The 26,426-nt window shown below is 37.5% G+C and overlaps 1 protein-coding gene across 2 annotated transcripts in view; it reads right to left on the bottom strand.

Annotated features, from left to right (window-relative positions):
* Positions 1-26,095, bottom strand: part of RASA2 (RAS p21 protein activator 2) — a 112,436-nt gene extending 86,341 nt beyond the window's left edge. For both annotated transcript variants that reach the window (XM_045539357.1, XM_045539358.1), the window contains exons 1-2: positions 25,923-26,095; positions 3,989-4,106 (exon numbers count right to left, since the gene is read on the bottom strand). In XM_045539357.1, coding sequence (XP_045395313.1) covers positions 3,989-4,106; positions 25,923-26,061 — 257 coding nt within the window. In that variant the 5' untranslated portion in view covers positions 26,062-26,095. The remainder of the gene's footprint in view (positions 1-3,988; positions 4,107-25,922) is intronic.
* Between the last annotated feature and the right edge of the window lie 331 nt (positions 26,096-26,426).

The following is a 26,426-nucleotide window of genomic DNA, read 5'->3' as shown; positions in this document are numbered from 1 at the left end:
ATGCAGTCTCGCTATGTTGCTCAGGCTGGTCTCAAACTCCTGGCCTCAAGTGATCCTCCTGCCTCGGCCTCCCAAAGTGCTAGGATTACAGGTGTGAGCCACCACTCCCGGACCAGAAATGGTTTTAAACTGAATTTCCCTGACTACTAATGATGTTGAATATCTTTTCATGTGCTTCTTGGCCATTTATATATCATCTTCTGTGAATTATCTGTTCAAGTCTTCTCCTCATATTTTAAATGGTTTTCTGTGTTCTTACTGAGTTACTAGTTTTTTTTGTTTTGTTTTAAATTAAAGTCTGGGTACAAGTCCTTTTGTCAGAATATGTTCTCCTAGGGGTGGCTTGCTGTTTAATTTTCTTGACAGTGTCTTTTGAAGAACAGGAGCCTCTAATTTGAGAAAATCTAATTTATCAATTTTCTTCTTTTATGATTAGTGCTTTTTGTATTCTAAGAAAGAAACCTTTCCCTACTCCCAAGTTGCAAAGATTTTCTCCTGTGAAATAGCTTGTCTTTACAAGTTCATTTTAAGATTGCTATTTTGATAAATTTAAATTCTTCTATGAAGACATGAATCTCTGAAATGCTAGTGAATATCTTTGTCAAGAGTGTATCTTTCCTAAGAATGGTGAAAGCACAAAAAAGATAAATATCATTCTGAAATGTAGTATCTTTAAGATGTCATAACTAAAAGAGAAGCTGAAATAGAAAGTAAAATACTCCTACAGAAGTTATTTCTGATTCAGAAATAACAGTTGGCTCAGCTTTTTAGTTGCTATAATGCCTGGTTGACTTTTGTCACTGTGTTTTTCCCTTCAAATGTAACCTAAATAAACTTTTTAAAGTTGGTCTATCAAAGTAACTGGAGTCTTCTAATTAATCTCAACATAGAAACCAAAGCAAAAACAACTATTAGGCAAAGACATGATGTATATTTCTCTTCACATCATTTTATAAACAATTATAAAATGGATAATTTTCTTTATAAATCACACACACTTTGAAATATTATTATGCTTTTTTAGAGTCAGGATCTTGCTCTGTTGCCCAGGCTGGAGTGCAATGGCCCAATCATAGCTCACTGCAGCCTCGAACTCCTGGCTCAAGTGATCCTCCTGCCTCAGCCTCCTGAGTAACTGGGACTATAAGCATGTGTGACCATGCCCAGCTAATTTTTTTTATTCTTTGTAGAGATGAGGTCTTGCTATGTTGTCCAGGCTGGTCTTGAACTCCTGGACTCAAGTGATCCTCTCATCTTAGCCTGCCAAAGTGCTGGGTTTACAGACATGAGCCACCATACCTGGCCCAATTATTATTTTTAAGTACATTATAAAGCCAAAAAAAACAACATGAGAATTATTAAGTCATCTGTACCACTGTATCATCACAATCTCAATGACCTAATCCCCACATCTGGGTAACCATATCTTCATGTTATTAAAAATAAATAATCAGGCCGGGCGCGGTGGCTCACGCCTGTAATCCTAGCTCTGGGAGGCCGAGGCGAGTGGATCGCTCGAGGTCAGGAGTTCGAGACCAGCCTGAGCAAGAGTGAGACCTCGTCTCTACTAAAAATAGAAAGAAATTATCTGGCCAACTAAAAATATATATACAAAAAAAAAAATTAGCCGGGCATGGTGGCTCATGCCTGTAGTCCCAGCTACTCGGGAGGCTGAGGCAGTAGGATCGCTTAAGCCCAGGAGTTTGAGGTTGCTGTGAGCTAGGCTGATGCCACGGCACTCACTCTAGCCCGGGTAACAAAGTGAGACTCTGTCTCAAAAAAAAAAATAAAATAAAATAAAATAAATAAATAAATAATCAATCCATTTGAAGAAAATTTTTAACAAGGTTGGTAAGGAGCCATGACTAAATTTATACTGTCTTTAAAAATATACTGTACTGGTATCACTGACTTATGATCATACATATGACTCCTGAAGAAATTCCTGACATGGGCAAGAGAAGCACCAGGTACAAATAGTGTCACGTTTACGATGTTTATATACACCACCTATTTCCTAAAAGGATTTGAGGGAGAGGTTTAGGAGCTGTAGTTTCCATATGTGACTTCTGTTCACCTATTATGAAAACTCTATATCCAGACTACATATACTATCCAGAACCCACAACAAATCCAAATGGCATCTACTGACTTTTGGCTTAACAGCTTATCACAAATATCCACAAGGGTAGAGAATGCTGAAATGAAAACAAGGTGAGCAAGGGTTTTTACTACAGATTCTTTCTCCCTATTCCACAAGGGAAAATGCCAGGAGCACCCAGAACCCAAGAAGCATCTGCTATAATTATATTTAAATTACCTAAGGGTGGCCACTGCTAGCTTTAAAATATTTCCCAAGTTGCTGTGCGTCTATAAAAATAATTTAAGGTGGATAAAGAAAACTGGTTTCATCGTTTTCCTCAACACAAATATCTAGAAAGGTAAGGGTGAAAAAAAAAAAAAAGAAGACTAATTTTAATTACTCATTTACAAGGCTACATACTAGAATCTACCCCAAGTATCCAATTTATTGGCAGTTACTCGTTAGTTTTGTATATCACTGATTATTGTGTGTTACAGAATCAGTGTACCTTAAATAACAAATTGAGATTTAAATAGTTTCAGGTCCCCAATCTCAGTTTTGCTTCTAAATTCATTTATTATATGACAAATTATTCATCCTTTCAGTGACTCAGTTTCATCATTTATAAATATAAATAAAATTTATATTTATAAAATATACATTTATAAATATAAATAAAATTTATATTTATAAAATATAAAGAACACCAAAACTCTAATACAACAGGAACAGTTGACTTATTACTTCAAATCTGTTTGGGCTACTATTTTCAGTTTTATATAATACTTTTCTTATCAAGAACTCAATAGATATTCAAAATTATAAAAACTGAAAATAAAGACATAAAGGGAAACTTTAGAAAAGAAAACACAAAACATAAGGGGGGAAAAATGCTGGAAAAAAGGCATCAAAAACAGATCCCTGAAATACAACTGGTCTAAAATACAATTCACATAAGTCATGGCACTCATTATTTCATCCACCACATGCTCATTCCAATAATTCCCTGTACCCTTGTTGTGACTCTTATCTCTGAACACGACTGCATCCTCCCAGCACAGGTCTGCACCAAAATCATGTCCACAAACACTACAACAGGGCAGAGGTGGCATATTACAATTTCATGAACTAGAATTTACTATGATACTCTCAAGGTGCAATTACACTTTCAGAGATGAAAATTCATTCCTTGACAATGCACTACTAAGTTAAATGACTTGTATGAACTTTAAGAAGTAATTTATTCTTTAGAAAAACAAAATAATAATGTACTTTGAGGAAAGTTCAAACGAATAGGAAAACTTTAGCCTAGAGAACAGATGGAGGTATATGATAGTCGTTTTCAAAAACTTGACAGGAGTGTCATGTGAAAGAAACTTGTTCTACAGAAATGCAAGGAATAGAATTAGGGACAATTTAGAGGAAGATGTATTTTGAGGCAATGAAAAGTCACATGAAAGCAAGCACTGTGTCTACCGTGTTCTCATGGACATATGAATAAATACAATCCAGTAAATTCTTGATATATAGTAGGTTCTCATTTTAATAAACATTAATCAACTAAATATAAGAGCTTTCTAAGAGTCAAAATAGTTCAAAAACTGAATAGGCTGCTTAGGAGCCAGTGAACTCCTTGGTCACTGGAACATTACTAAGCAAATGTCAGATGACCACTTGTCAAAGCTCTTGTCAGAAGGAACCAAGCATAAGGTGGTCAGTCTGGCTCAAAGAACATTAAGGCTCCTTCTACCTCTGACATTCTGTAATTCTAAAAAGAAATTCAGAATGTAAAAGAAAAGTAAAAGTTTCAGAAGAAGAAAGTCCTCTTTATGATAACAATCTGGAAAATGCATAAAATTTATCAATCAATATATATAATGACAATTTACCAATTTTTCTACCAACCTTAAAGATTTTTCAACAACTTGGGTACGATAAACTTCTTCCTGGTCCAAATTTATGGTACAAAAACAATCTCTCATTTTGTTGGGTCCAAGATATGGCAATAAATTTTTTGCTTCACCTGTTGGCACAAAAATTAAAATTAGTGTTAATTATCAACAGCTGCTTCCTGCTAAGACTTCTATAGGATGAATTCAATCTGAAAGAACATATAACATGTGGCACAGGAAAAAAACACAAGTAATTAGAGAAAAATCAATGTTGTCTAAAGGAGACCGGTAAGACTGAAAGGAGGGGCTATGTAAAGTGACATTTGAGGTCCCTGTTTTATGTTACATCATAGCACCCCCACTCCTATGAAAGGGCAATCCTACTTGTGCTCTGTATCCCATCCCACCAGTGCTACTTCAATGAGTTTACTCCACAATTAATCCTTCTTTCCTGAATCAGCATTAATTCCTGATCATTCTGTCTAGCACTGAACAAGAATGGAAATTTCCCAATTTTAAAAAAGCAAACAAAAATAAAAAAAATCTTCCTTGACTCCACCTCCTCCCTCTTGATATCATTCCATTTCTAGATTCCCTTCCCAAAACTTCTCAAAAGCATCATCTCTGGTCATTGTTTCCATTTTTTTTTTCATTCATTCTTCAATCCTCTCTAATCAGGTTCTGACTCCACCGTAACACTGAAACTACTCTAGCTGAGGTCACCAATGCCTTCCATATTGCCAAATCAAACGGTCATTTCTCTGTTTGCATTACACCTGACTTTGCAGCACTATTTAACACAAGTGAACATTAACATCCCTTTTTAAAAAGCTCTCTTCTCTTGGCTTCCACAGCACAGTATTTCTGGCTTTCCTCCTGTATCACTAGCCCTCTGCTGACTTTTCCCCTACCTTTACCTCCACATGTTGTAATGCCTCAGGACTCAGTTTTGGACCACCTTCTCTTCCTTCTTTACGCAAACTCCTGCAGTATATGGTGTTAATGCTGATGCCTCCCAGATCTGTACCTCCAGACCTGACCTCTCCTCGTCAACACCAGATATGAGTATTTAACTGCCTTCGTGGAATCCGGTAGGCATCTCGAATTTAACAAGTTCCAGACAAACTATCTGATTTCTCCCCCTAAAACACGTTCTTTCCCTATACCCAGTCCATCAGCAGCAAATTCAGCAGACCTCCAAAATAAATCCCAAATCCAATCACTTTTTCTTGCCTTCACTGGCACCAAGTCCAAGCCATTATAATCTCTCATTTGGACAAACATGACAGTTTCCTTACTAGTGTCTCTGTTTCCACTTTTCCCCATCCTACAATCAACTCTCCATCAAACAGTATGAGCTTCTAAACATATTATTCAGGTCAGTCACTCCCCTGCTCCAATGCCATACCATTTCACTGAGAATAAAGTCCCACTTCTATACCATGGTCTACACAGCCCTACTGAACTGTCCACTCTGACCCCTTCTCCTCCCACTGCTCCCCTAAACCCCCACCCCCTACAATATTCACTTTCTTTCCATTCATCAACCATGCCAACCATTCATCACATTCAAGCTTAGGGCCTCTGCCTGTAATGCTCTACCCCTCGAACTTCACATAGCTGGTGCTTTCTTATCATTCAGGTCTCAGCTGAAATGTTACTATCTCAGAAATCTTCCCTGACCATCTAAAATAGATAATCCTGCCACCATATTCTATTTCTCCGTTGTATTTCCTTGATAGCATTCATAACTATTTAAACCTCTGCTAATTTTTACTTAAGTGTTTACCTTTTGTTTCTCCCATTCTTGAAGCCTGGGAATTTGCTGATCCCCAAGATCTATATAGCGACTGTCATACAGTAGACACTTGAGAAATATTTGTTGAAGGAATGAATATGAAAGAACCCAGTAAGACTAGTTTTGAAGTTCTCATGAGATACTCATGGGCCAAATGGACACACAAAAGCATGGGTGCTGAAATTAGTACACCAGTACACTAGGAAAGTAATATAGTTGGCATAAAAGAAAGAGTATTATCCTAAGAATCATAAAACCAATATTCCTGTTTTAACTCTGCTACTGAGCAGCTGCATGACTTCAGACAAATCACTAAAGCATGGGTTTCCTGATGAAGGTTTGGATTATATAAACCCAAGTATCTTTCTTTCAACTTTAAAGGCCATTTAAACCAATATCTTTCAAAGAAGTCTAGTAGAAACATAAGAAACACATATAAAAAATTCAGTGAACAAATAATTTATAAAAGCTAAAATAAGAAAACCAATGGAAAGGTACCAGTAATATACTCTTGTTATTAAATTTGTTATTGAGAGTCTTTAAAAGTCACCACTTAAATGGAATAAACAAATTTATGTTCATCTCAAGTCAGAATCAAGGAATTTAACCTTTTAAATGACCCCAAAATTGCCTAAAATGGGTTGGTCCTTACAAATAAACCGGTTCCACACAAGAAAAATAACACATAAAAATAATATATATCTGAATCTGTATCCATCCATTCTCTTCTGCCTCCAAAGACTAGATATACCTCTTCTTATACAAAGCTCATTCATCTACCTGTGTTCTCTCTACCCCATTCCCTCTTACTACCTCCAGAATACTGTCCAGCAATTCTATTTTTATTATTTTCAACCTTCTCCTTTAGCTTCTCCTTTTTCTTTGATGTCTCCCCTCTGCATAATCAAGAAGGGTTTTTTTTTTTTAAATCAAAGTCCAGCTAGGTCACCATATAGGGCCTGGAATATAAACAATTTGGAATTAGATCATAATAAATATGCTCCATACCTAACGGGAGAATTTGGAACACTAAATTACTCCCCTGAACATGTTCCTGTTTCACTTACGTAAGTGCAGCCTGAGAAAACAGTACAGTATAAATGTGCAGATATTCTACCACCCTCTCCTCCTTAAGAAGGAGACAATAGGGTTATTTTATCTGGAGAATCCAATGTACCTGACAGTATCAGATATTTACTTAGAATAAATAAAAATTTACATTCTTTGTAATCTAAAAAATGCACCCAACATCATTTCCTATAAAAGCAATTATAATTTTTACTTTTTGAACATTCATTACTGACTGAAATTCAAATAAACTATATTGAAAGTTAATTCATCTAATCAATGCCCAGCTCACCAATCATACAAATATGTTAAATCAGCTATCAGGGCTTTAAATTAAAACTGCAAACTACAGTGGTAATTAATTGGCACATTAGAAACAACATAAAGTAAAATGACTAATGGTTAGAGACATGACAAAAGTAATGTTGTACCTATTATATATTATCAGAAAGACAGTATTTCTTAACTTAAGCAGAAAGAGAATATGTTAAGAGTACACACTTCACATCCAGCTACACAAAAAAGACAAGAGTGAAGAACTTTGGAAGATTGTACTTGCTTGTGTGTGATATTTGAGTAGAGCCTCACTAGCTCTAGCAATTCTGTTACATAAATAAGCATGTACATTGGACCCTCCCCCCAAATCTACTGCCCCTTAAAAGCCAAACTTTTGGAAAATTTATTCTATAATCACTGCCTCCAACCGTTCCCTTCCACTCACAACCTAAACCTTCAATTAGGTTCTTCTCCTTGTCTAGAAGAACCTTCTACTCCTTGTCTAGAACGTGTAGGAACACTGATAATATTAAGTGCTACCAAATCAAATTATTTCAGTTCCCACCTTATTTGATCATTCTTCAGTATTTGACAACACTAAACTTTCCTCAGTTTAGGTAACCCATTCTGATGGTTTTTCAGATTTTTTTATCCACTAACCACATCTTAAATGTGAGGAAACTTTTGACATCCACAGACTACTTAATTCATCATAGAGGTGCAGGACAAATTTCAGGTATTTTTTAAAATGTGTTATTATAAAACAATAAAAATATACTAAAAAACAAGTTTCTCAGCATTGTTTGATGGTATTATTTGCAATTTTCCTCAACTTATCTATAAGCCTATTTAATGATGGCTAGCCTTAAGGAGAATCAGGTTTTATACCTGCAGAAGGTATGGTAGATTAGTATTCAATATCCATTTCAACCTCCTTCAGTGTATGCCTTCCTGCACCACAGATAATAGAAGGCTAAAAACTACATTTCCAAGCCTCTCTTGCAGCTAGGATTGTGGATGTGATTTAAGTACCACCAATGAGATGCACTCACTAGAAATTTGGAGGACAGAAAAGAATGGAGATTGAGTTTAGGTTGCTTCTACTAGCAAGCACTCTCATGGAGATGGTCCTGTTCTGCAGCAGTATTTGCAGAAGTCCTAGTATTCAGTCATAGGTTTCAAGAATACTAAGAAGGGCACAAGGCATCCATTCTACAGTACAGGTTTGTGAAAGGCATAGCTTGGCTCTAGAGGCAGCAGCAGTGACAATAGTTTGTTGATTAAAGTGGCTACTTGCTGATGGCTATTTCCTAATAGCGGCAGATTCCTGATCATAGCAGAGGCGGCAAGGTTCTGATGCAAACAGCTAAAAGTTATAGCTTCACAATTCTGCAAGAGCCTTTCTGAACCTAAAAAAAGGTAGTAACTCTCTTGGTAGCCCAGCTGCAATGTGGCTTTTGAATGCCATTACTGAAAGTTCAACCCAGAATCTGTTTCTTCAGTCTTTCCTACAATTCTATAAGCCACTTAAAATCTTTTATTAAATCTCTTTCTGCTTAAACTAGCTAGAGTTGATTCTGTAACCTAATCTTGACTGATTTCTTTTCTAACCTTTGTTTCTAACAAATTGGAAAATCTCACTTTACATCACTGGCCACAAGTTTGGTAAATCTGCCAGGTAGATATGGCTATCGGTAGCAAACGTGGACTCAGAAATTATAAAGCAATTTCCCACTGAAAACTACTTTCAGTGGTCCATCAGATAGTCAGTTGAATAGCATAGTACACTCAAAAGGTGAATACTTCAACTTGGGAAATGGATCTTAATTCTATGTATGGTTTTACCTATCTTCAGAAAATATTTCTTCATCTCCTGCTGTAGCATCTGGATATGATTTTCAAAATATGCTCAATAATATAGTATTATGTTTTCATGAATTTGAGAGTGTCAATTAACACTCAAACTATATGTACCATTTTGGATACCTCCATCTTATCCTTACATTTAAAAATCATATTTTGACCCTAAAGTAATAAGATTCAATATATTGTTAAGATGATACTTGAATAAGCCAGTTGAAATAACGGCAATGGTTTTTACTTGTATTTGAATGAAAGGAAGAAATGTTTTTATAGTTCATCCCTCATTTCAAAAATTCTGTGCATGCAGGGTACTGCAATATGCAAAGGCAGATATTCGTCCTACAAAGGCAGATATATTGTCCCCATAGCAAATAGTGTAAACTTGATTGTATTTGCTACTGTCACTATTTCCTTCAACAATGAATCTAGATGAGGAGGCATATCAAATGACAACCAACTGCTCCTCTATGAAGAAAAGAAGCTGGCATTCAAGTACAACTTCTTTTATTCTGTAACAACATCTTTCTTTTTTGAGACAGTCTCCCTCAGTTGCTTGGGTTAGAGTGCAGTAGCATCACTGTAGCTCACTGCAACCTCAAACTTCTGGGCTCAAGCAATGCTCCTGCCTCAGCCTCCCAAGTGGTTGGGACTATAGGAGCTCACCACCACACCTGGCTAATTTTTCTGTTTTTTGTAGAGATGGGGTCTTGCTTTTGCTTAGGCTGGTCTTGGACTCCTGACCTCAAGCAATCCTCCTGCCCCGGCCTCCCAAAGTGCTAGGATTACAGGTATGAGCCACCATACTCAGCCAACAATACCTTTTCTTATTTAATTCATAACTGGTACTCCTTAAGCACTTTTCTAGTCTGCATTATGACTTAAAACGTAATTGTTAACTAAATTTTTTTAAGTCTCCTCTTCTAAAGCATGGATTTTTCAAAGACAAACAGAATAATCCTCCACTGGACATTTCTTCTCTTTTGCAAATGTACTGCAAGTATGCCAAGAACATCTTCATATATACATCAGTGTTTTCATGTGACCATAAAATGAAATACCCCCTTGCCCACACGTGATAGTATTGCTTTTCCACATCACACCTATCTCACATCATATATATCTTGAATAAAATGCTGTATTTAGCTTTGATACCCTTCACACTGTTGCTAGAGATACCTAACATATAAACATACACACACATGCATATATAAAAAAATATATATCATTCCATGCTCAAAAGCATTCAATGACTCCACACTACCTACCACTGTCCACTTTGCAGGATAAAAATCTAAAATACCTTAGTCTGGCATAAAAACCCTCCAGTCCTCCATGATGCGATACCATTGACTACATGTTCAGCTTCATCTACTTAATCTTTACCTCCACAAGTTATGTTCCAGCAGTACTATGCTTCTGGTTCCTTGAACACATTGTATTCTCTCATGCCTTGTACATCTGTGATGCTATTTGCTTTGTATGGAATGCCTTCACCTGTTTTTTCCCCCAAAAATCTCTGTTTAAGGGCATCTTTGTAAAATCTTCCCTCAATTCCTAGGTAGTCATGCCATTCTTTCCCCTATGTTTCTACTGTACCTTATATGTACTTCTACCATAGTGATTGTATTGTATTGCACTTGTTGCATTACATTCAACAAATATTTAAAGGCCTACAACATGCCAGGTACTGTTCTAAATGCTGGGGATAAAACAATGAATAAAAACCGGTCTCTGCCCATTTGGAACTGTTGTACAATTTAGACATGGGAGAGAAACATCACCAACTCTTAAGTATGTATATAATATTTATTGCCCTGGAAGAAAACGAAGTAGGTTAAGAGAGAGAGTAGCAGGCTCAAAGGGTGGAGAGAGGTAAGAGGGCAATGTTACTTTATATAGGGCATCAGGGAATGGATTTCTATTAAGATATTTAAGCAGATACTCAAAGGAAGTTACTGAGGGTATAAGTCATGCAAATATCTGGGGAAAGAGATGGCCAGGCAGAAAAAACAAAATGTGCAAAGGCCCTGAGACAGGACAGTTTGGCACACTGGAGGAAAAGCAAGGAGGCCAGTATGGTTGTAAAATAATAAGCAAAGTGGAGAGAGGGAGAAAATGGTAAAAGATGGAGTGGGGTGGGAGAGGAGGCAGGTTAAATAGAGCCTTGTAAGCCACTGGAAAGTCTTAGGCTTATTTTTGTGTGAGGTGGGAAGCTATTGAGGGAGTTTGAGCATAAGAAAAGCATGTTTTAGAAGAATCAGTGCAGAAGAGAAAGAGTAGAAGCAGCAGATTAGACAGGAGACTATTGTAATAATCCTGATTAGAAATACGCTGGATCAGGGAGAAGTCATGGGCATGGAGAGAAGGGGTCAACTGGCCATATATTTTGAATATAGAGCCAACAGGATTTATTAATATTTTGCCTGTAGGGTGTGAGAGAAAGAGGTGTTAAGGAGGACTTCGAAGAGTTTGGGCCTGAACATCTGGATGAATAGAGATGCCATTTCCAGAGATAGGAGCCTCTTGTTGAAGAGGGAGTTCAGGAGTTTGTACTGAATATATTAAGTCTGAGATACCTATTAGACATCTGAGTACAGATGTCAAGAGGACAAAGAGTCCTGGCTGGAGATAAAATTTTGAGAACCATGAGCAAGTACGTAATATCTGCAAAACCATGAGACTATACCAGATCACAAGGAGAAAAAAATGTAGGAAAGAAATTTGCAGACTGACTCTCAGAGCTTTCTAACATTTTGAGGTAATAATGATGATAAGAAACCAAGCAAAGGAGACTTGGTTGTCTCTTCACTGAACTATAAACTTCTTGAGGGAAGGAATCAATTCTTAGCACCATGCTTAGTTTATAATAGATAATAAAATAGCTAGTGAATAAGTATGAATGTATATAATGTAAGTAACTTTCACACAGGCAAAAAAGAGGTTCTAATGTCACATCACAAACCATAAAATTGCATGTAAGCTTCTTTTTTCCATTTGATGTAACTGATCCGAAGGTTAAAATAAAAAAAAAAAAAGGAAAAGTCTCCTGCATACAGTTACCAAAAGCACTGAATATAAGAACTTTAGTGTTAATAGGTATTATGGATGTATTGAAAATAAACAAACCAATGCTGAAATTCACACATTCATATATTTACTGAGTGCCTCCTGAGATGCTAGGAATACAACAGTGAGCAAAATAGACAAAAGTCTGCATCCTCATTAGGCTAATACAGATGGAAAGATCAATAATAAGACAAATAAGTAAAAAATTTATGCCATAATAGTAATAAATGTTAAGTAGGAATGGGTACCACATGAAATGACAGAGGGTGCGGTAGCCAAGGAAGGCTTCATTAAGTAACTTCTGTGTAAATACCTGAAGGAAGAAGGGATACATGTAGCTATTTATAGAAAACAGCAGCTTTTAGCCATTGTCAAAAAGTACACAGTTTAAAGCAAGAAGATAAACACCACCAAATCAAAATTGATAAGATAACTTATATTAACAGAAGTGGAGAGATGGCCAACTCTCTGTGTACAAGATCAATGATTCTATGCAAAGGTCATTAGAATCCAGATCCTCCCAAACAAAATTTTATCTAGGACTAGAATTCCAAATATCAGGCTACTGGGTAGAGATTTTGGTGTATGTGCTTCTGCACATGTATGTCAGTATGCACATATGTGCATGTTTGGGAGGCATTATATGTGTGCATTTATAGCTGTAGTCTGTATGTATGTTTCTACATGTCCTAGAGGAAGACACTACTGGGACAAGTCAGAAAAGAAAATAAATATTTATCAAATAGATGCTCTAAGACAGTGAAACATTTTCTCAAATGTCTCATTCGATCTGTACAATAATCCTGTAAGGTAAGCATTACTGTTCCCTTTCATAAATTAAAAAAAAAATTCACAGTTACAGAGTTGGCAAAGTGATGTGACTAAAGTCAAACCCCAAAGCCTAGGGTATTTCCATTCCACTGTAAAGGTCTTTCTGGATGCAGCAGTGCTGGGAACATATTCCTGTCTGAAAAAGATCTGGAAGGCCCAGGTCTATATACTTACAGGTTGAGCATCTCAAATCTGAAAATCTGAAATCCAAAATGCTGCAATGAACATTTCCTTTGAGTGCCATGCTGGCGGTCAAAGTTTCAGATTCTGGAGCATTTTAGATTTCAAAGATTTGGAATGCTCAACTTGTAACAGAAATATAAAACTAAACAGAAGATTAGAATTTTAGATGGTGAAAAGACATAAAATATGCAAATTGTATCATTTACATTCATAACAAAAAAATTAGTAAGAATGGTTCAAATGTATATTTAAAAATATAATCTCTGGGGTTGACAAGTTTAGAGTAAAATTAAAATGCTGTTGTACCATCTAATTACACATAAGTAAGCATAAGACAATCTATACAATGGTTATATATCACAAGGTCTTTGAAGTTTTCTTCTAAAGTCTAATTTCAATTTTTGCAATAGGAAAAAGGTATACATACGTCTAAAAACATATGCAAGTATTGATATAGTATAGCAAGTTAAATTAATGTATTTTGGAGACGGACATCTGAGTTTCAACATGAACTTTGTATTTAATGATCTGTATATCCTTAGTCCTTGGTACGTCCTTATCAACCTCCTGTGTAAAAATAGGTAACTATAATGAACAATTTAGTAAATACTATTAATGCCTTTCCTTGGCTAAAGATTCTTAAAAACTAACATCTGTATACAATTCCCTTCATCCAAGCCATTAGGTTGTGATCAAAGATAATCTATAATATAACAACTGAATACATCAGAGGTCATTTTTTTAGTGAGGCTTTAATTACAGAAGTAAGACATTTCTTTCTTTTTTTTTTTTTTTTTGAGACTGAGTTTCTGTCGCCTGGGCTAGAGAGCAGTGGCATCACCTTAGCTCACTGCAACCTCAAACTCCTAGGCTCAAGTGATCCTCCTGCCTCAGCCTACTGAATAGCTGGGACTACGGGCATGTACCACCATGCCCGGCTAATTTTTCTAATTTGTTTGTAGAAATGGGATCTCACTCTTGATCAGGCTGGTCTCAAACTCCCGGGCCTCAATCAATCCTCCTGCCTTGGCCTCCCAGAGTGCTAGGATTACAGATGTGAGCCACTGTGCCTGGCCAATACATTTCGATTATAAGAAATGCATGGAATAACACCGGGCCTTTCTATACCTCAGGCTCCACATCTCTAAAATGAGGACACAAATTGGGGGTCAGCTAGCCAGAGATTTGTTTGGTCTGCACACAGTATTTATTAAAAAAAAAAAAAAGCAGCAGCAATTATTTGTGGCCAATATCTAGAAACTAGGAGAGCTAACAATAAATAAATCCCTATTTCTAGTTTTTCTTTAATAATCAAAGATCTGGCTACATAGTCCTAAATAGAATCTGTAGACGGGCGCACCTTACTAAATCATAACAATCTCTGCCTGCCTTTATTTCATTATACCTAGTCTCTGCACATTTGAGTTTGCAACCCTTTAACCAGTTAATCTTCTAGGTTCCCCAAAACGCTAAAATTCTGAAAGATAACATTTGAAATTTAAAAAGCATACGGTAACACTGATTTCTAATGTTTTTAGATATTACTACCTATTGCCAGTTTAATCTGAGGAACATTATAAGAACTGGATATACATATAAGTACGAATACTTCAGTAAGTTTATATTAGATAAATTATTCATTAAGAAAACTATGAAAATATACTTCACTGAATATCACTACTGCTTATGTTAGAGCCAACACTTAACTCAGCATATGCCAGGCAGTATACCAAGTCATTCAGTCTTTTCACAACCACCCTATTAATACTATTCCCAATCTATAGCCAAGGAAGCAGAGGTTCTGAGAGGTTAAGTGAATACTAGAAAAGTAGCAGAAAACCATGCTTTGAACACGCTACATTATCCTTTATCATTCAATTTCCATATACCTATCATAATAATAAATATTTTATATAGGATAAAGAAATCTTACACAAGAAAAAGCTCTCCCATTCACTTATCTTTAACAGTTCTCAATGGAGAAAGGAAGAGAAGAACTGCCTTCATCACACACGACCTTCTAAAGAGTCTCATATTCATTCCCCTACTTTCAGAGTATGTCAGATTGCTGTAGTGTGTGGAGGCAAAAAAAGAAAAGGTGGGGGGATGGTGTTAAGAACTAGTGAAAAGAAAAAATTATGTAGCTGTTATTTCCCTCCTTAGTTGTCATCTTGAAAACACCACTGGAAAGTGAAACATCTGTGATATTATTCAGAGAATGAGAAATGATATCAATAAGCATATGGGAACTACTAAAATATCTACTAGTAAGTAGAGTTTTCCAATGCATAAATTAACATGGTCAGATAACTGGGCTGTCAGGCAATTTTCCTCACTCCCAGGAAACGATATATATCTGTAAATAATCCAAGATTCTATAATCCCACTCAATTGATAATCTTAAAAAGTCAACACATTAAGTAATTCCTACCAGCAATCTGGTTCTGCCTAAGGCACTATGATAAAACAAGGTAGTACCACTGAGCAAGCACTTGAGAGGGCAAAGGACTCTAGGAATCCAACAATTTAGGTAGTTAGCCTGGACTCAGTGAACAAAGAACTGTTCTTTGTGGTTGTAAGACCTGAACTATCATAAGTAAAATTACAGACAAGGCCTAAAGTCAAGGTTAAGGCATAAATTCCACTGCAACTCCTCAAAAATATTCTACTAGGTAAGCTGCAACTCCTCAGTGGGAACGTCTACTGAACATAATTAGGGGCCAGTTGTTCTGTACAAGTCATGTGCATAATAACTATCATACAGTTATCTATATTGCTATCATATTAATCACCTCTGACTGAAGCTTAGTCTAGAACAAGAAGTTAGGAAACTACTGTACATGAAAAGGCAAGTTTCACAAGGTATTGCCAGGAAGCATCCATGGCTTATAGAGATACATCACCAAGTTGCGGGCAGGACCTTCCTGTGGTTTGCCTTGCCCACTTCCGGTTTCAGTTTTGAACGTGTGCTGGTCTCTAAGTTCCTTACAGACCCCTTCTCAAGTAGGAAACCAAACTCTGAAAGCACATATGGTGGGAATCCTGGGCTAGAACAATTGTTCCTATAGTTACATGAAACTTAGCAAGGCTCCTAAGGTGACCAAGAGAGCCTGGTATGACAAGCAAAAGAAAGGCCCAAAGCCAGGTGCTGGCAGAGCTCAGGCAGGGCAGACCATATCTAACAGCATCCAGATAGCCAAACTGGGACTTGTTTTGATCATGTACTTGTCAAAAAAAAAGTGTCACTCAGATACATAAAGAAGTTGTACCCACGTGCATGTAAAGATGAGTGTGTGTGTGTGTGTGTGTGTGTGTGTGTGTATGTATATGTTCTAGAAGAACCACTCAAAAGTACACACACAAACCTACAGAAGCAGAACCAGGCAGAAAAAAGAATATTTTTGTCAACCCCAAAACAGTCCTGAGATAAATTTTTGTAGCATTTGAACATTCCGATGTTATTGAATATCCATTACATTACCCATAGCCAATTTAGGAGTAATTATCAACTTCTTAACAATATAAATGTGCTCATCAATTTCTTCCAACATACCATCTAACTTGGTAGAGAAAGGGACATGGACTTTGGTAACAAAAAGACTCTGAAAACCTGGCTCTGCCCCCTTAAAATCCTGAGCCAATAACCTCTCTGTCTGTTGCTTCTTCTCTAAAATAGAAATAACAGTCTTCTTCATGAAATTAGATTACATGAAATAATTTGTAATTTATTTCCTAACACAGCACCTGGAAACCAGTAAAAACTCAATAAACATAGTTCATGTCTTCCTATTTACTAAGAAATTTTTATATAAAACCGTACAAATTCAAAACTAAGATATTCTACACCACTCACACAAATGTTATATTTTAAAGGATCAAAATTATTCAGAACTTTTTACCACATTCCTCTGAAACAAAGTATTAAATTTTTTAGAAAGTCAACTTTTTTAACATAAATAATTAGTCAAATAAGCATATGGGAATTCATTATATTATTTTTACAATTTCTCTTTAAGTTTGAATTTACATCAAAATAAAAAGTTACCAGAAAAGTTGACTTTATTCCATATATACTCAACACATTACAAAACCTAACATTTGGTTACTCTTGTTTTTGCAGAGAGGACAGTCTTCAAAAGTAGAGCAAGAGAGATTCTCACAGCTTATGACTAATATTGTATCAAATTCATTTATACCAATAGTCATCTTTTATAACATAATATATAAGTATTATACATTCTTTATAGGAATTTAAACCATTACAGGTAAGGCTAATTCCCTTTGTCAATGTTGTACATTTGTTCAGACCTCTTTTTATGTATTTACCCATATATACAGGGTGTCCCAAAAGTCTCCATACATACAAAGGAAAAATTTTATAATGAATGTTTTGTAAATAAAGGTACATTTGTCTACAATTTCCCATTTTCCCTATGTAGTGCAATTTTTGGGACACCCTGTGTGTCCCAAACCTAACCCTAACCCTAACCCTATACACACACACATATACATATATACACACATACACACATATATGTATATATACATACATACACACAAAAGATAAAATATTGTTTTGAGAATTTTTTTCTAAAACTTGGCATTTCACGTATTTTTTGAGATTTTAAAAAACACATACACTAACAACTTGGGGTTTTTTTTTTCAGTACATAACATAGATATACCTTATTCTTTTTAAATGCTATAGAATATGTACATGAACACATTGGCCATTTTCCTCTCTCTAATTATTCCGTTTTACCAGCAAGGCAACATTAAACATCTTTGTATATGCCTCTTCTGTGAATGTACAAGTGTTGCTGTAGGATAGATAGGTAGAAATAAAAATGCGTATGGTATATACATTTAAATTTTTAGCAGATACTGTCAAAATGCTCTCCAACACTGCTTTATCAATTTACACTCACAGCAACAGCAAGGAAAGTATCTGTTTCCCTAAACCCTCACCAAAAACTGAAATAAACAAACTTTTCTTTTGCTATAAGTTGATTATGTTTTAAAATTTTTATTTCCCTGCTTAATTTTTGTTCAACTTTACCAGTATTTTCACATGCTTGCTGGATATTTGTATTTTCTTTTCTGTGAAATGCTGAATCATATTCTTTATTTTTCTAATGGCTTCTTTTGTTTTTAAATTTGTATGAATTCTTTATATATTCTAGACACTAATAAATAGAGAGGCAGTATAGCATGGTAGGTTAAGTGTTAACAGGATGGACTCTAAAGCCTGTCTGTCCATTTGAATGACAACTCTACTACTCACTAGCTGTCTGACTTTGGTCAAGTTAATTAGCTACTCTGTGTCTGTTTCCTCATCATCTGTAAAATGGGGATAATAATGGTACTTACAGAGCTACTGTAGGGATTAAATTAGTTAGTATACATAAAGCGCTTTAACACAGTGCCTGGCACAGAATGTTATATAATTGTTTTCTATGAAGCATATGGTGCAAATATTTTCTCCCAACCTATTGTTTGTCTTTTAATTCCTGTTTGTAAGTCTTCACCTACCTTTCCTCAAATAGTTCTTTTTCTATCTCTATTCTAACATCAGACACTATATAAGTAGAGGAAATCAACAAATGACTGCCCTTACTGGATCTCACAATCAACTTTTCAAGAACAAAATCAGGCATTAGCCAAAGCACATAGATTTTTTTAAAAATCTTTCCACTAAAAAAAAAAAAACAAATAGCTAACTTCCTTATAGCATCAAGCATTCCTACAAATCAATAAGAAGACTGATAACCCAGTAGAAAAAAGAACAAATAAAATAGACAAGTTCAACAAGAAATGGAAACGAAAATGGCCCTTAAAAATATAAAGAGACCCTCACCCTGACTTAAAAGTGCAAATTAAAACTACAAATCATATCATACCTTCTTTTCATTTTACAGACCAGTAAAGATCAAGATGTTTTAAAATATACCCTATGTGGGTTTAAAGAAATAGTAATTCATACATTGCTGGTGGGAGCCTAAATTGCTATTGTTTCTGTGAAAGGCAATTTGGCATTGTATTTTCAAAATAAAAATGCCCACATACTTTGATTCATTAATTTAACATCTAGGAATTAATCCTACAGATAGACACATATTATTATGACATACATACAAGGTTATTCATTGTAGTAAATGTTTGCAATAGCAAAGATTAGAAATAACCTGAATGTCAACCAATAGCGAATGAATTAAATAAACTGTAGCATACCCAGATGATGATTATGAATTTGTTAAAAAAATGAGACAGCTCTCTATACATGGAGATGAAAAATCTTTAAGCTATATTGTTAAGTGTAAAAAAGCAAGATGCATAACAATGTGTACATCTTACTACGATTTGTGTGTTGGAAGGGATATATTAACACACATATATTTATGTTTGTTAATGTTTAATCTCTGGAAGGAAACACAAGAAACTGGTAATGCTTGCTTTTGGAGCGGGAATAATGGAAAAAAGGAATATTTTTCAATGTATATATATCTTTTTGTACCAGGTATTTGTATTATCTAATCAAATGAATTAATAAATCTTTTTAAATATATAAGCAAATTAAAACTTCCCTGTGACCACACCAAACTTTCAACTGGTGCCCTTTAAATGGTAGCAGAGCAGGTTGATATCATTAAGGTAGGATTTGTGCCCAGTCTGTTTAACTGACAAAAGCAGAGGTTCACCAGCCTAGCTGCCCAGTATCACCCACTATGAAACCTTTTAAACCTTAAAATGTCCAGGTAGATCCCAGAAATGCTTATTCGGTAGATCTGGGGTAAAGCAGGCATCAGAATTTTTTTTACGTTCACAGGTGACGCTGATGGGCAGTCAGGAATGAAAACAGCTGATGTAGAACTTGACCCAAATATGTAAACATCCAAGTTCAACTCCACCTAGGTCACAACCATAGTTTTATCACCATACTAACCAATTCACAAAGTTCTTAAGAAGGAACTGATAAGAGTGTGTAAATGGCACAATGAAAATCTACTACCACTTCTGAACAGATACGGTGATCTTCATATATTAAATATAGTACACTTGCAACATTCATAGTAATACATTAATCCCATGTAGCATTCTAGAAAGAACTTTGATAACAGTGGACTAGTGCCCAACAAGCCATCAATTGTGTGACACTTGACATCTCTGAGTGTTAGATTCGTTCTCTACCTTCCAGCTCTAAATTTCTGTAATTCTCTGAGAATAACAGATGTCTAAAAACAACTATTGCTTAGACTTTAGGATAAAACAGTAAGGACCTTTTTCATCCCGTTCACAGCTTAGGCCCATTTCACAGTCCAGTGGACTACTGTCCCCTAACAGACACTCAGATATGTATTATGTACTGCTGAATTAATTAGTTAATGGTCACAGAAAACAAAATTTTTTAGGATAAATCCTAGATAAGTATTTTTAAAATAGTAAATCTTATGCAAAACAAGTATACTAAATACATTTAAGTACTAAAATAAAAGTATCTGATGTACTGTCTTAAAGCAAATGGTTCAAATAATCAAAGTGCTGAAAGGGATGTTAAAGACCATATCCAAACCTCTCATTTTACAAGTAAGGAAACAAGGGCTCACCAAGGTTAAAGAATTTGCCCAAAGTCATTCTGTCATTAATGGCATCGTTAGAATCAAGCTCACAGTAACAAATTTGTCAGTTCTAGTTCACTGGTGTTTATATATGTACTGATATAACCTTATAAGGTGAGTCATTTTAGCTAGGGATTTTTGATGACAAAATTGACAAAGCTAAAGATATGCCACAAAAATGTCCTAATGTACATAAAAAGTTTCTTAATTTACATTAATATGACTATACAACAAAACTTTGTTAACAGTTCTTGAAAGAGCACAGAACTTTATTAGTAGATAAAACACATAATCTGATATTATTGTCAAATAATTTCATAAGCACATTAACAAGGAAATAGGATTAGCATCTATGATTAAAGGATAAAAGGATACGGTTTTATGCTAGCTACATTAGTTTCACAGTCACTTAAGGGTCTATTCAAAGAGTTCTAAGTTTTAAAAAAAACAACTCTATGAACTCATTGAGGTTTACCTCCTGTCTTCCGCAGAGCAAATGATTAGCAGACTGCTCTGTGAACTTTTACAAAGAACCCTTTTCTCTCCAGTTTCCATCCCTCTGAAAGATAGATTCTTCCTCCATCCTAAATAACTCATCATTTGAAGTTTCTGACAATAATGAATTCTTAGCATGAACAAACCCTTTTAAATCTCTCTCTATTAATTTATTAAATAACTCATCATCTTATTTCAAATATCTGATAAAAATGAATTCTTAGCATAAATAAACCCTTCTAAATCTCCTCCTCTCAACTCTATTGGATAGTTAATAAAATGTTTTGATTTATATTTTATAGTATTACTTAAAAATTCAAACCTGCCATGTCAAATAAAAATAACATGTAAAGTATGATTATGGAATTTTCTTTTCCAGGATCCAGGACCAATTAGTAACAATTTTCATGAATACAGTCTGGTAACAATATTCAAACACCATAATAATAAGCAGTCAGAACACTGAGAAAAATTTAATCCTTTTCCTAATGAGGCAACTCTGGCATCAGTTCAGACCTAAACTTAGTGGGCACTGTAATTTTGAGAAGGATGAACTTCTGACACAGACCCATACAGTTTCTTTTACTAATGCTAACATCTTCTAGTTTGCTTTGCTGTATAATTTACAAAACACTTTCATATCCAGTATCTCAAATCATTCTCACAATAACATGTGAGGTGGGGCATTTTCTAAAGGCCTATTCTGGCACCTGGCTAACACCAGGATGGTTTTCAAAAATGAGTAAGAATGAATTCTACCTTGGAAGAGCTCACAGTCTAATGGGAGAAATAAACAAATAATTTTTTAAAAATATGCTATGATAAATAATGGACAAGGAATTGTGATTCCCCAGCAGCAGAAATGCCTAACACCCTCTGGCCAGAGATGGCGGTGGAGGTGGCCCAAAGAAAGCTCTGGGCAGATCACACACAGCATGCCTTTGAAGAAAGAATAGTACATAAATATGACATAAATATGGGGTGGTGGAAAAAAGAAAGACAATCCCAGGCAGATGGAACATGTGCACAATGGCTAGTGATGAAGCATTATTCCTATTTTTAAAAATTATTCCTATTTTTAAGATGAGGAAGATAAGCTAAGTAAGCTGCCTTAAATCACATGAATATTAATTAAAATGCATGAAGCAGAATACAGGTTTTCTGATTTTAATCAGCTTTGTACACCAGGAAACCCCAGGACATGTTGGACAAGAACATCAGACATAGATTAGTTTTTATCTCATACTCTACTCTTTCCTAAGAGATGGTCCATGTTTCACCTAGCTCCTGGGGCTTAGGGGGAAAGAGTGGGGAGAAAGGCTTATTTAATCCTCATAGAAATCCTGTGAGATAGGTGTTTTTACTATCCCCATTTAACATATAAGAATATGGAAGCACAAAGCAGTTAACAAAAGTTGGAAATTAGGTAAAGATTCAAACCCAGGTTTGTTAAGTCAGTAGGCCTCTAAGCTTAAGCACTTAACTATATCCCAAATAGCCCTAGGTCTTGGTCTCAAGATAACAGGGAGACCAAATGAGTTGTGGAACACATCATGGTCCCACAGATTTTATGCTGTACCACACATCTAAAAATTCACACAAATTTTCACATTTGGCTCTCTTATTAATCTGGTATACTTTGAGAAGATAAGCCCATGCGTAAGGTGGCAATGGGTGCTTTGAGCAACATTTTTACAATGTGATTTAATTGGGTGAGAGCAAACTTAAAAAAAAAGTGGTAACTAAAAAGAAGGAGGTCACAAAATAATAGCATAAACTCTGAAGATATACAAAGAAGAAAGTCCCAATCCCCTTCTTTGCTTGAGTGTGGGGTTTTGGGGGGAAGGGAGAGGAGTATGCAAATGTGCTTCAGGTGTGCTAGCATACCTGCTACTCACTGCACAGGAATTCAGACCCAAGGATGAATGAAGTGTGGAGTACACCCCTAATTTCTTTTATCAAGGCTTCATATGACAACCCTAGGATATCTAATCACCAAACTTGCCTCTTGAATACACTTAAGGAAGCAGACCATTTGAAACTGCCATGGTTTCCTAGGGCACTGAAATGATCTCAGAAAACTGGGGATCAGTCTATAAGACAAAATATTGTCTTATCTGAAATTGCTAATTTTAGTGGATTGTTTAAAATTGGCCACAAAAATGGTTTTTCAATCTGTCAATCTAATATTTCACCTTGTGATGTATATGGGAAAACTAATAAACACAAGAATGGAATCCCTGGACTATTAGCCTAGAACTTTAAAGATATATAAATCAATTCATCCTCACTTTTGATTGGGATGATTTGGAGTTGAAAGGTCCTACTCAAGTCCAGAAATAAGAACATTTCCTTTCTGGCTCACTTTCAGTCCTACAGATCTAACTCTCCAGATCAAAGGCTCCCAATCAGTTAGTTTGGAATCTGCCAGCACATCTCGAGGCCTGTGGATACTATCAGGCTTTCTTCCAAGGTTTCCTAGCATGGTGAAGAGGAAAACTGACATGGTTACCCCCTCCCCTTCAAGCTGCTTAATATCTTCATTGTCAGAACCACCGTCAACCCATTCTGTAACTTCAGCACCTGCTAATAACACTTCCAACCTCTCAGCCCCCACCCTACAAAACCCACATGTCAGTTTCAGGGAAACAGAAAACAGCATCTCTTCACAAGGTTCTGAATGTCAACCATCTCTAGATGACACCAGTTAAAAGGAGGGTAAAGAAATAGGGGCATGGCCTTCTGTATGTAAGTATACTGATACATTTTTTTCTATGAAGCTGACACTCCATGACCTGAGCTGTAAGCTGAGCAATTTAAACAGCAAAGAAACTGACTTGGATAACAGATGTAATACCTTGATTATGGTTAAAGCAATAATATCATTCCCAGCAACTGGATGATCAATCTCCAAGTCTGGGTGGTGAGGTTACTGTAAACCATGGAAACAAAATTGTTTTTTTAAATTTGTAGACTCAAGTTTTACTTACAGTGATACCCTCTTACAAAACTGTTCTTAGTGGTCTTTGCCATGGAGCAGCTGAAAGTGCAGGACAACAAAGTCCTTCTGGAAGTCGCCCAACCCTAACCCTCAGTTCCAAGACATGGGTACATGCAGTTCCATGGTACAACCTGTAGTTATGTATCCGTGAGACTACAATGAACAGAGCCTAGCATCAAGTGACACTAAAATGTAAAGTGGCAAAAATATGGAAAATCAGCTCAAGGGGAGAACGTTGGTCCATTTACAGTTTCCTCAAATATTAAATTAGACATAAGCACACATTAAAGATAAGATTTAATCTGAATTCTGGAAAGATTTTAAATCCTAGAAGGTAACTTTAATGTTAGGAACTAAGATCTATTTCTCTGGTGTCATTTTCAGGTTTTAAGAACTGTAATCTCTTAAGGATCCCAGGACTACTTCAGGGAATAAAAAGAAAATTTAAAATGTTTGCTTTTGAGGTTTAAATAAAACCCCAAACACTTGAAAGGAGAAACAACCGAAAAGAGGAAAGTGTGAGAATCTGAGCTCGATTAATAATATCACTATTCAAGGAGAGGAAAATTTTACATCCTGCCCAAGAAAGAGCATGGTTAGCCATTTTACTGCAATTCAGTCTTCTGCAAAGTGAAAAGTACCCCTCATAACTAAAGGTTATTTACATAAAACATGAAGCATGTTTCCAACCTAAGAAAACTGAAAAAAGAAAATAATGCTAATTTTCGACGAATGCAAAAATGACATTTATTGATGTATCTTACAAATACGGGGGAAAAGGCACTTCGTCTGCATAAACTACTGTGAAAAAAAAATGGCAATCTGACACTAAAGGATCATTTTTTTAAAATAAAATGTCCAAATGACTGAACTCAAATGGTCTATAGCAAGACTCTGAGCAAATTTTGTATTTCGTCAACTGGTATGCCTCGCTCACAAAAGTAACAATTAAATGCTTGAGAAGGAAAGGAATTAAGTGGGTTAAGTGCGGATTGGATGACTGTGTTTTGAGACCTGCTCACAGGAAGCCACTACATCCTGCCTGAAGTCCCTGTCAGTCACGCCGTCTCTCAATTCAAGTCCCCGCCGCAGCGAGGTGGGGCCGGCACAGGTGCTCGGGCCCGAACCCCTCCCGGCGCGGCAGCCACTCGGGTCCCAGGGCGGCCTGCTTCCTCCAGCTCAGGGCGCCTTTTTCAACCTCTCACAGGCTCTGGAGCCCAGGAAACAGGCGGCCCCCTCCCCTCGGGCCAGTCCCACTTCCCTGCCCTCCTCCTCCTCCTCCGGCCGCGCCTCCTCATAATTACCGCTCGGCTCCCACCTCGCGGCCGCTCCCCGGCGCCCGCAGCCGCCCGGAGGCCTGCGTGCGAGGGCGGCCGGAAGCTCCTCACGCCCCCGGCGCACGCCCCCGGCCGCGCCCCGGGCTCCGGCGGCCCCGCGTCCAGGCCGCGCCCCACTGCCGAGCCCCCTACGCCGGCGCAGCTCCAGCCCCCCGGGCACATCCCCGGCTCTCCACTCCCTCCGGAGAGGAGCAACTCCAGCCCACGCCGCCCCGTCGAGGCGACGCCTCCCCCAACACACCCCCCCTTCCAGCCTCGCCCGTGCCCAGCGCTGGCGCCCGGCCCAGGCCCCAGACCCCTCTCGGCCCCGCGATCCCAGCGCGTCTCGGTGCCGCCGCCCCCGCGCGCCCGCTGCTCCCTCAGCCCCGCGGCCGTCGCCGCCGGGGTGTCCCCTCAGCCCGGCCTCCACTTACAGATCTTGCCCCGCAGGCTCTGCAGCACTCGAACCTCGCGACTGTCCTCGTCCCCGGCCTCGGGCTCTGCCGTCGCACTCGCCGCCGGCGCCTCAGAAGAAGCCCTCGCAGCAGCAGCAGCAGGCGCCGCCGCCGCCATGGTGCCGCCCGGCCCGTGCCGCAGCCCCGCCGCCTGCGTAGCCGGCCGAGGCGGAGCCCAACGGCGGCCTAGGCCCGGCTAGCTGCGCGCCTGGCCCCGCCCCCGGGCCGCGGCCTGGCTCGCCCCGCCCCGCCCCGCCCGGCCGCGGCTCCGCCCCCACCCCGCCCGGGTCTCCGCGATCGCCGCGCCCGCCTCCCACAAACCCGGACTGCCCAAGAAGAGGCGAACCCCAGCCTTGTGGCGCAGGCCAAGTGTGGCTGCTAGTCATGGCTCTGAGCAGCCTTGAAACCCCCAGAGAAAGCCCCGGCCGGCGGGCGATCCCTAAATCCTCCTGGGAATTGGGCTTCCCCCATGAACAGACCTCC

Source organism: Lemur catta, chromosome 1 (assembly GCF_020740605.2).
Source record: "Lemur catta isolate mLemCat1 chromosome 1, mLemCat1.pri, whole genome shotgun sequence".
NCBI lineage: Eukaryota > Metazoa > Chordata > Mammalia > Primates > Lemuridae > Lemur > Lemur catta.
Note: the sequence above shows the minus strand (reverse complement) of the source record. Positions and strands in the feature narration are given on the sequence as shown.